At 37.6% G+C, this 12153-nt stretch overlaps 1 protein-coding gene across 9 annotated transcripts in view; it reads right to left on the bottom strand.

Annotated features, from left to right (window-relative positions):
• Positions 1-12153, bottom strand: part of WNK2 (WNK lysine deficient protein kinase 2) — a 117092-nt gene that overhangs the window by 52386 nt on the left and 52553 nt on the right. For all 9 annotated transcript variants that reach the window (XR_004754009.1, XR_004754012.1, XR_004754013.1 and 6 more), the window contains exons 6-9: positions 9153-9241; positions 8157-8376; positions 5131-5419; positions 1839-2035 (exon numbers count right to left, since the gene is read on the bottom strand). Coding sequence is in view for 2 of the 9 variants with exons in the window: in XM_035337348.1 (XP_035193239.1) it covers positions 1839-2035; positions 5131-5419; positions 8157-8376; positions 9153-9241 (795 nt within the window). In the remaining 7 variants the exon portion in view is untranslated. The remainder of the gene's footprint in view (positions 1-1838; positions 2036-5130; positions 5420-8156; positions 8377-9152; positions 9242-12153) is intronic.

Below are 12153 nucleotides of genomic sequence, written 5' to 3'. Positions count from 1 at the left end.
CAAGAAGAAGTAATGCATTTAGGATCAAATTAGAGATATATCAATGGAAAGAATGAGTCTGCTCTAAAACAGCATTCTGCACAGCTCAATTTAATAAAAAATATTTTAAAATGTGCCTTTTGAGTGCTACATCAAGTTAGTGCTTCATGCAAACAAGAAACGAGGAAGAATGCATCCCTGCAGAAGTATGCACAGAGGAATAGTGGTTTCCACAGCGGAGGGAGCTGGCTACAGGTTTTTCCTTCAGGTAAACAGAGTCATGTTTCAGTGCATTCACAAAATACAGTCCACAATTTCTTGCAGACATTTTGGAAAATATAAGGTAAAACCAGGGAAAGTGAAGCACTTCCAAAGTACGTTGGGTAAATCTGGATCAAGCAGGAAAACCATTGGTCCTGGATTTCATTTTTCTTCTGTTAAATCAAATAGCACGAAACAAAAAGTTGACCTACCACATCATCATTACTGTCATTTTTACTAGGCAGGCTACTTCCACTGCTCCGGGTAGCTGCAGTCACCCAGTTGTTCTCTGCCAGCGGTGTTTTGCCGGAGCAAACTTCACAACAGGGCTGGAACAGTCCAGGCACGTTGACTTCTCCACAATCAGAGGATTCACAAGGCAGAGTACTTTCTGCAACTCTTGCAGATCTCATGGGAGAACTGGTCTTCGGGCTAATTATGTACTGTAAAGATTCATGTAACAAAGGCAGGTCTAAACTCCTGCCGCATGGCCTGCTTATTTGGGGAAGAGGTTGTGACACTGAGTTGTCTGGAAATTGGCTGCACAGGGAGTGAGCACATTCAGCAGGCATCAGAACTTTTGACATGCTTTGGTCTTTGCCAGGCCAAAATAAGGAAGCTAGGCATGCCTGACAAGACTGCTTAAGGAACCCTACCTCAGCAGGGTTTACTGAGAACCCTGATGCCATTGGTGGTGATGTGCCTGCTTCCCCTTCTCTAGTCTGCAGGGCTGTGTTCCCCTCTCTGAATTCCTGGGGAAGGGACTTCGCATCTGGAGTCAAACCCACAACCAAATCACTGTGGCGTCGAGAAGCACACGGAGCATTGCCTGTCATGTGCAACAGGTGCAGGCTGCGACAGGAACATGGTGTTGCTGCAGTTTCTGAAGGACATACCACACTTACGGCACGCCTCTCGCTGGAATCACCTGAAGATTTATGTTCACTCCCATGTGTTTATTCTTGCACCAGTAGTTCCATTAGCTGCTTTTGGTCAAGGTCATAACAGTGTGAAAGCGGGAACAAGTGTGAATATCTGACTGGGCTTCCAGTCCTTGATTTTGGAGCCTCAATAATGACGTACTTTGCCATCTCTGTGCAATATTAAATCCAAACCCAGAGCCAGAATGGCAGTGAATGGATGTTTGACCCTTGTCACAATGGGGAGAAACATCACACCCAAGGAGCTCTTGAACAAGTGAAGAAAAAACATGTGGCTCTATTGACAGTAAACAAAACCAAACAAAGCAGTTCTCAAATCTAGGCATGACTTTAAAACTAGTATTTCCAAAGCTGTTACTGTAGCTCAGTGAAAACAGATTGATGAGAAGCTTTCTAACTGAAAAAAAATGACAGCTGCCAGTGAAGCATGTCTTAAGAATGGTGAAATGAACTACAAGTACACGATCTACTTAACCCATGATTTAGATCAAGTAAAAACACAGACTAAGCAGGTCACCATTGGTAGAAACAAGTGAGGAATATATAAAGCAAGCCTTCATTCCTAGCAAGAATTCATTCCTACTGACAGCAGTGTATAAATTGAGTCCTTAAATATAATCTAGGCTACAGGACAGTTTTAAAAAGCTTTAGACTTACCCCTGAGGGCTGCTGGTAGTGCCCCAGCTGCTGAAGGCTATGGGGCAAGGCCTGGCTCTCACTTAGCGGTGGGCTATACACCCGTTGAATAGCAGGAGGTACTGAATCAGGCAGAGATGAGTAGATGACGCTTTGCTGGCTGCTCTGGGAATCTGAATAAACAGTGGACCCCTGACCACTGTCAAATGTGCTGTCAGCTGAAAGAAGAATATTTTTTGTATTACAGGCTCAGCAACTCCAAGTGTTCACATAATGATTTCAGAGCAAGGTCAACATTGGTTTATGTAATTTGCACTTTACTAACCTTGCCCTTTCCATTATATAAATAAATTATACAACACAAATGTTATTTGCTACAAAAGGCAAACACTGCTCCTTCTAAGCCAAAAATGAAGAGTAATCCCCATGGATTTCTGTCTACAACAATATTTTAGGCACATCAATATTTCCTTTAAAGGGAATAAGGTTGACATTGAGAATTGCAGATGTTTATGGATTCTGTACAATGAAAAGATAGGAAACCCCAGTTGTAATGTTCATAGCAGGTCACGGAGTCCTGGAGTTAGTTCTTCCAGGGACGCACTAATTTTAATGTCTTTGTGAATTAGTAGTATTGAAAAACCACAAAATTCTTCAAACTATATGTTTTGTATTAGTTCAAATAATAACCAACCTGAGCAATGCCTCAAGATGATGAATGGACAGCAAAATAATTCAATAGGATTAGGGGAAAACATACAATGAAGAAATCACAGAAAAACATATTATGGATTTTTTGATTGATGCGTGTGACACAAAAGTAAAGCAGCATCATTTAAGCAAGTCTGCAAAAAGAGGCCCTGCATCACAAAACAGCAGGGTTAGTGCTGAACTGGCTATAAACAGACTAAGCAGCGGTACAAGAACAGATCCTATAGGAATTACAAATGAAATGCATCCTAATTTTGTTATTTGTAAGTGGAAAGCTTTAAGCTACCTTTATTTAAATCATAATCACGTAATGAAATAAAACAGCTACCTCAGTCCAGCTTTGTGGCAATTAACGAGGACAATTCAGAGCCCTGTCAGTGTTTCTCATGCTAAGCCCAACTAATCTGCAGAATTGCATAACTGTGGTATTGGGCAAGTGTAGTATCTTCTGTTGAAGAAAAATAAATTTTATAACTGTGCAATTGAGTATTACTATTTTTAAGATGTCTTCTCATGGCTTTTGAAGCCATATCTATCCAGTTTCTTGTTTTTTTTTTCCTAGTGCTTTTTCATTTGAGAAATGGCAGGAGACAACCAAGACTGTAGCTATAAGTAACGAAAAGGTAAATGGATTGTAACAGAAATTCAGAACCCAAACTGAAAGAGAACTGTTACCAAAAAGTTTACATCCTTTTTTTTTTCCCCTAACACTTTGCATCTTCTATTTTTCCATATTCTGAGTAGGTTTTTACTTATTTAGATTTTAAATAACAAATAGCTTTAATAGCATCAGTGATAGAATTTCTCCTCAGTATTCATACACTCATCTCCCTACTATTTTTTGCAAAATTAAACTCACCTCTCTATTCAGCTCGTTTACAAAGAGTCAGCATGGCCCTACTGTAAGAAGGCAGGGATTTCTGCACCATATACACTTTCATTTTATTACAAACAATTATTCAGGACCTCAAAGGAACAAAACCAAGTATGAAAGAAAATGTTTAAAGACATCCAATAGCAAATTGTCAAATGATATCAAATATTGATTAAGAGTTGAGGAGCAGGACATAAACCAGGGGTGTCCTGTTTTGCATCAAATTCTGCCAGCTCGTGACCAACAGAACCATGGGAAGCACGCGCACTGTCATTGTACCATTGGAAACAAAGAATTATAATTAGTGGTTCTCAAATAAATTAGCATAAAATAAATACATGATCTAAGAAAATGAAATGACAACAATTTAGCTTCAGAAAAAAAGCTTTGTAAATACTGCAACATCCTTAGATTTATGCAAATAAGGCATTTCTCCTGGCTTTTGAAGGTTTGTTTTCTCGTAGAGGCGTGCTTGGTTATTTTAGTATTCAGAGCAGACCTCTGTACAGCAATTTATACAATACCTGAATTAAAGTAGCAGCTGTCTCTTTGCTAAAGATAATGTGCCTTTAATTTAAATAATCTTGCATTAAAGTCCAGAACAGTGGAGCAAAAATATCCTAATAGCTTAGTAGCAGAATAAGTACATCAGATTTTATCAGAAAAATTGGCTAGAAAAAAATCTTACAAAATTTCAAACCTTCCAAGCTAAAATTATCCAGCAACATTGCCTTCAAGATGCATAAAACTACATATACATTAAGATTCTAATAGCAGAGCTTGATTTGCTAAAAAAGGGGACAGACACGGGGTCAAGTTTTTTTTAGCTAGCTAAAACCACTACTTCCTCATGCCTTGCTGTTTGCTGGAGGTAAGTCTGATGCTCAGAAGTAAAATGAAGAAACAACAAGCTCTGCAAGCAAGGCAAGGTAGTTCTTTTCAACAGATCGACCACAATCAGTGTTTGAATTTCAAACAGGAGATGGAAATCCACTTGTCTTGAAATAGCTCAGTGATTAGTCATTATTCGTCAATCAACCACCACCTGAATGTAACAAGTTGGCAGATCACTGGCTTGTGGCTGTCAGGGCCTGGAGAAATGGAAGCAACTACCTACTCTGGCCCCACTGCCCCCCAGTGCAGATCCAACTACTTCCTTGCTTCAGACCCATGAGCTCAAAATGAAATAAATAGCCTGGAGGAACAGAGAAAGCACCTACATCATGACTTAAGAACCCACAAAATAATTGTCAGCCCACAAGGTCTGATGTTTCCAACAAGTGTGACCAAACCATAGTTATTTCTCACAAAAAAAAAAAATAAAAAAATCTCGAGTTATTCCATGTACCATTCAGAGGTAGCTTTTTTTTCCTGTTTGCACAGCTTCACAAAAAACTTCACACAAACTCTCAAGAGTAACTTGCAAAATGCATGAAATTGCAGGAAAAATTGTTTTCATATCTAGCAGTAGGTATCCTTGCTGTTCTATTTACAAATATATTAGTATACATTTGTTTTTTGCATCTATTTCTACTGAAGGAGGAGCTATCTCTATACGATGTTTTTTTATTGAATTTTTTTTCCTTTCAAAAGAGTTCAAGACACTTGTGGTCTCTGAACTCACGTGCAAAAACACACCTAATGTCTCACTGCTGAGCTCATGTTACGCTTGATTTTTACTGTAGGACATTCATCATCCTGCACACACAAAGCTAACGTGAGACTTACATGCAACAGACGTGACGCTGGTGGGCAGGTTTTGCTGAAAGGGGTGCTGGTCTGCCTCGGGCTCCTCCGACTCGGACAGGATATGGTGACCGGTGTGAGAAAGGTATGTGACTTGAACCTGTTGTGCATGTGGGGTCTTCAGCTTCTCCAAGCATTCAGAATCTCGACGTTCCTCTGACTGTATTCTAGGCCAAATTCTCTCTCTTCTCCATAGTATTAACGCTACTCTGTCACGTATTGACTTTGCAACTATCTTGAGATCATTTTCATGGAAAAATCCAGAGTCAATCTACAAAGGAGGAACAAACTTAGCAAGATCATGTGTATGTAGAGGTGCACACATACAAGTAAACAACACGTATGACTGGAATCTCTTTCTAACAGAAAATATCACTTTGAAAAAAACACGTTACAATTTCATTCCTCACTAGAGCAGGAATTCAAGAGCTCAATGGTTTTATGAATTAAACTTCTGTCCCTAGTACATTTTGAAACAGCAATATATAATTTCTAAGACCTGAATATAGATCTGTTTAGCTGACCAGCAACTATACAATGATGAGAACAAGCTTAACACAGATGGGTGGTTTTCTTTTTCTTTTCTCTAAAGATTAACAAAATAGTCAAAAGAAAAAAAGCACTTTTGAAAAATGCCCTTTGAGCTGCAGTAAATCTTATTACCCTTAATCAGAATGTATTGCCTTAACCTTTTAGCATACACAGTTTCCCCAACTGCTGTGCTTGATTTCACAGCAAATCATGAAAGAAAACATGTTAGCAGAGTTTAGCCTCAAATTAACTTCTCTTAAAAGGTGAAGTCAGGGAGTATTGACTGGCTTCTTATAAAAGCTTTTGCTTATCATTGAGTCAAATACAGACTGTTCACATCTGACTGAAAAGAGGAGCAAGATTTCTCAGAATTCATTCGTTCAGCAGATAAAGCGGAAAATTTGTCTTTTGCTCTTTGTTTGCATGAATCTCCTTGTCATACTCTTACAAATAGGAGCACAAATGTTAGATCAATAGTGAACTGCCAGAGAATTGTATGTTAAGATCTGCATCTTCTGAAAGATGCATATTCTACAGATTTGGAAGCATTTATCTACCTGGAGGAAATTCAGAGGCTGTCCTTCTTTGCTCTTGCCCAAACACAAGACAGTTTTACAGCTTGGATTTTTTGATGCTTCAAATCAAGTAGTTACAAAGGAGCTTAAAATACAGCTGCAAATGGATGCGGGTATTTTCCAGTGCCAATGCCCTCAGACCTTACTGACATTCCTGAACTGCTGATCCAGCAAACGCTAACAACGGGAGCGAGTTACTATAGAGATGAACCACACAGGTCCAGAGAACCTTGTATGGTATTAACTGAGGTTGCCAACAGATTCTTCTTTGCAATGCTTAATGGGAAGGCACTAAAAACCTGGCTTATTAGCAAGTTTCTAAACAATTCTTATGCTTACATCTCTACTCAGAGAATGGTTAACATTTAATGAAGACATGCTATTTTACCATACAACTGGCTGTGAAACAGGTGGCAAACCCAGCACAACATTTCAAGTTCTTTTTGCCCATGCCATTTGGACAGTTTAGAATGCCTGACAACTGAAAACGCCATCAATAATGATAAATAATTTCCTGGACTCAAAAGATCTCCTGCATTATTCTCTTCCACAGCATATAAATCAACACAAACTGATGAAAACACATGGCTGTGGTGTTTCACAAGTCATTAGGACTAGTAAAAGACATTTAGGAATGATTGTCCACCCAAAAACCTCAAGTTTGTAAGTATTTTACATGCACTCGGGTAATTGTTAATGTAATTGTAAAATACAGGCTTTAAATTTGGGAAAGGGTACTCTATCACAGGAGTTTGGGAGTGATATTTGAAATATACTTTATACTTCCTGTTTAAAAATAAATATCACAACTATAAGCCTGGTACGCTATAGAACTTCGAATCTCCAAATGATTCCATAAATATTTAAATATAAAGGTAAAATATAACAGTAATTAACTGGACTAGAGCAACTTCAAAATTAAGTTCTGTAACAATAAGCTACTGGAAAAATATTTGATCTATTGCAAACTAGTGACAAGATGACAGAGAAGCCTGATTTTCTCTTGTTGATTTTTGGATACATGGTGATAAGTCCAAGCATAGTAAGGTAACATTACCAAAACGACTGCCTCCTAAGCAGGACAGGAATGGTGATGACAACATCATTAAATAGGACCCCTTGAGATTTAGGGTATAATAATAGGAACATATTTGCATGCACAAGAACATTCAGACCCTTGACTAAGGGCTTACTGGTTCTGTTTCCACAATTTTAAAAAACTTAACTGCAGTAAAGACATCTTTAAAATATGAATCCAAGGATTATGCATTGAAACTTGAACACAAAGTAGTTTTTTCTAACAAAAAACACAAGTCATGAAGATACAATTAAATTTTTTGTTAAAAAATATCCAAAGTGTACTCCTAACTCTTTGCAGTTGGCTTGAATCTAGCTTCCTATTCCTGTTCAGTGATAGTTACTGAGCAGACTTCCTCCTCATCTATATTCCTCCTAAGTAACACTGATAGAAAAAACAGTGTTTTGAAAAATTCCGTGCAGAATATTTTTGATTGATCTTTTGAACTCTAATTTATTCCAAGCTGCTGTCTGAAATTAATCGGATTCCAAACAAATTTAAAGAGATGCAACAGCTAACAGAAATTAGCAGAAGACTTTTCAAAATTCAAGAAAGAAGATACCTCCTTGGTCCCTAAGTGACTTGCTATTTTGAAATGCCATGTCATGTATCTGATTCCATATTCAGTAAACATCTTTTTCAGTTATTAGTTCTTCCCCATTTACCCTTTCTTCTAGCATTCACTCTAAAAAAGCAATGCAAACTGCTTAAACAGTATCTAGAACGGTTTAAATGGAAGTTACTTTACCAGACTTGCTCCTGCTGTCCTTTGAGATTTATGCACTAATTACATATATATTTTTGTCAGGAGAAGTTTATTTTACCATTTCTTGTGCAACATCATCAGGAGTTTCCTTCTCCAGATCAAAAGTAAACTCAATGGCTCCATTATCTTTGGGTTTTCCTTTCAGTTTCTTAGGATCTTCTACCCAGAGTCTTAAGGCAATAGAGGATTTCCTACCATGGTCTTCTTCTGCAAGTTCCACTCTTACCCCAGTATCTTCAGCAAAAAAGGCATGGCTTAATAAATCTTTAATCTCATATCTGCAATGGATATAAAGAATATTCAAATACTTCAAGTATTAAGCACTTTCAAAGAACTTTGTGACAAGAAATTTGTATTAGAGACAAAAACATTTACAGTCTTTTGGTGCTTATCCAAAACAACTTGTGTTACTAGCATAAAGAGGTAGTATTTCTGGGGTTACTGAGGATTGCTGAAAAAATGGCAATGCCTATTTCACAAAGCTTCGGCAATATTCATATACCATAAACACACTCAGAAATGGAGATTACGGCCTTGTTCAACTTTCCTCAAGTATCTGACTTTAGTGAGTTCTAAAATGAGGTTCTCTCTAGATAGTCACCTAAGGTTCCTAGGACCTGTATTTCTTAGAGTTAAGACATATATAGAGACCAGTATAAGATTAGGTTTTTAAAACCTAAGCTGGAAACAGGTCACAATTTATCTTCATATACAGATGAATCTAAAGGGATGTTGTCAATCCTCTACCACATTACAGTCAGAACCAACCTGCGCACCACACTTGATGCTCCAGTCAGAACCTCCTGACTGAGATCCTATGGCTAGCTATGCCACTCATCCACAATTATGCTTTTTGACATGACTCTTTAAAAGTCAGAGACACAGCAATGAAGTTTATTCTATTATCTTGACAGCAAGTAGGCAATCATTTATATTTTTATTTCCATTCTGTATTTTTCCTGCACAGAGGAGACCCAGAGGCTAGAACAGAAATCCAGTCTCAAAATTTCTGCATACACATTATTTATACAAAACTTCCTTATTTGAAACAAACCTTTCTTCCTTATTTTTGCAAATGCACTCTCCAATTATCTCCTTAATTTCAGGATCAGTAACTTTCTCAAAGCTTGCTGGCTTTATACCCTAAAAGGGTAGGAAAAAAACAAGTTAGTCTGAAAAAGAATGACATTTTAGCTGTTCAGTAAGGATGTTTTTATTACACTGTGCAGTCAATTCAAGTCTTGGAATAACTAATAAAGTTGATTGTCTAAATTTAAAACTAAATTGAAGATTTAGAGCTATCATATTTCTAAGTACCATTGCACTTTAGGCACATTAGTTAATACATGAACTCAGTCATATACCACGCAAATCTCCTTTTTCTTTACTAACACTTGCAAACCTTTCTTTTGCATCCTGTGGACTCTGAAGTCCTTATTCAAGAAACAGCCTTAACTCTCCAAACACTAATACAAATAAAAATAATTGTGTTTTCCTTCAGATAGCCAGTTGCAGGAATGGGTCAAATACACTTTTGACAACCCACCAACTATTCCAGATTCCTGTTTTCCACAAATCTTTGCTTTTCTATGCTCCCCCAGTACTCTCAAGAGCTACCCCTCACCACTTCAAGCCAACCCAAAAACAAGTAGGGCAGAGAAAGAATGTGCCCAACAGCCCTGTGTTGCTCTTGCATTTCCCAAGCACATTGCTAGAATCTTATTGTGAATGAGTGAAAGGGCAGGCGTAACCTATACATTGACATGAAGTTAACTTTTTTCCCCCTGGAAATGCTGGTCACTTCTAGATGTGGAACATCTAACCCATGAACAAAAGGACAAAAGCCAACTGTTGACCGCAGAAGAAAACTTACAGAAGCAGAATCTCATTCCCCATGTTCTGGCTCTGCACAGATGCAACAGGAACAATTTGAATTTCTTTCAGGCCAGGAAGGGTTGTTTTAAGAAGATGGAGTGGATTAGAATAAACACACACTCTTCTAGGGTAGTCAAAGTTCACTTCCCCCTACTCTCTAGTATTTCAGGGTGAATATCTGAACATGATCCTCCTCAAGGTTTAGAGACCCTTAATTAAACAAACACACACATACACCTTACCAACATAGAGAGACTGTAGAAGTAGTGTGCAAGTACTCAAACTAAATAACAGTTTACATCTCATCTCTCTGTGCATGTAATCAAGATGTGCTATAACAATATTTACCAGGAAGATCTGGGAAGTTAGCAGACTTGTCTAGCTGCCCAGACCGACAAGTTCTCATTTTGTGAGGTTGTAGAGAGCAAAGAAGGGAGGTTCACTCGGTTTTGGCAAAAGCAGCCATTCCTGGTGAGGCCACCCCACCATGCTCCTTGTCAGCTGAGGCAGGCGGAACTAACAGACACCCACCATCGGTAACGCTGTTGACTTACTTCCATTCAGTTCAGCACAAGGTTTCCTATGAATGCTTTTCATGTACATATTCAGCTATAGATGACAGTGTTAACACAGGAAGCTTTCCCGTTTGTGATGTTCAGCTTAATTTAGAAACAAAAAGTCATCCTTGAAAAAATACATATACCTGCTCAAACGAGGTGTATGTGGACAAAAATACAGACATGTATTTTTTAATAGGTTTTGCAGTTAGACTCTTATTTAAGGAAACTAATACTTACAATAAAATCAATAAGCAGAACAAAAAAAGAAACATGATTTCAATTATCTTATAATAATAACAAAATAACAACAACAAAACAGAATCTGATTAAGCACATAGTTGAATGGGATTTAGCCATTTAACTCCAGTCAAACCCTTTTAAAAGTTTCGTTCTGAAAGAACAATAATAATAATCATACAGTGGCAGATAAGGATGCCTGAGGTCCTGAAAAGTGGACTTCTGGCTCACCTAACACTATCTTTGATTAAAAAGAGCCATCCCTCACTGAAATTGGTCTTGAATAAATTTCATGGATGAAATTCAATGTGGGCCAGCATCTCCCTGAGAGTTTCTGAGTATTCCAAATCACATCATACTTTTACCTCCTTTTTAACAATATTCTGTTGCCATTTAGGCCTTAGATTTGACTTTAAACTTGGATTTACTTATTTTAATTTCAAGACAGAGGGAGTGATCGACCTAAGATTCAGAAGAGTAAAATATGTAATTCATAGGTTGTGAAAGAAAACCACAGACGAGTCACACAAACTCGGCTTCATATTTTGGCCTAGGCACAGAGCTCTGAGATCTAAAAACATTCAGAACAAAACAGAATAGTCCATACATGTGATGGACTCACTGTGACCAGCTAAAAATAATTATTTGAATAAGCAAAACTAAATCTTGCTTACAAAATGAAGGTTCAATTATTAGTAAATTGTGTTAAAACAATAGGGGAAGTCTAGTCAACCAAAGCCCAGACTTGTCCAAAATAAGCAAAAGCACACCAGTGTACAAAAATTGTTTTGTAAAAGGGCTCCTGTACATTAGAAGTGAATGAAAATGTACCAGAAGACCTTTTTAGCACTAATCTCTAAAATTCTTTACTAAAGCCAACACAATCTTTTATTTTGAAATCAGCACATTTTTAGTTCCGCTTATGACAACAACCTTGGAAAAAAAAGTCAATGTAAAATGACTATGAAGTCATCATCCTTGAAGTGCTTTTCTTCCCTTGTATGTCACAGGGTCATTACAATCTCACCTGAGAATAACAGCCGTTGAGGAAACAATGCCATGCTGACAAGGGATATGCTTTTCAGATCTGCAATGCTATCTCTCAGTGTTTCAGGTAAGATTGGTATCATAATTCTTTCTCTATACTTTTAGAAAAAGTCAATCACTGTTTCCATGCCAAGCACCAAATATTTGGGGCCCTCAGACTGAAAAGGTAGATAAAGCTACAGGAGGGTGTCTTGTTCTCAGATGGGGAGGAGTTTAAAGAAATCTTTGCAAATTCACAATAAAAAACAATAGGACATATTTAAATATATTTTCAGACACCAGTTTGCTATAGAAAATTATGGAATTCCAAAAAAACCTTAAAACATAACCCTTGAG

This window comes from Oxyura jamaicensis, chromosome 12 (assembly GCF_011077185.1).
Source record: "Oxyura jamaicensis isolate SHBP4307 breed ruddy duck chromosome 12, BPBGC_Ojam_1.0, whole genome shotgun sequence".
In the NCBI taxonomy this organism is placed as follows: domain Eukaryota; kingdom Metazoa; phylum Chordata; class Aves; order Anseriformes; family Anatidae; genus Oxyura; species Oxyura jamaicensis.
This window is presented reverse-complemented; position numbering and strand designations above follow the sequence as displayed.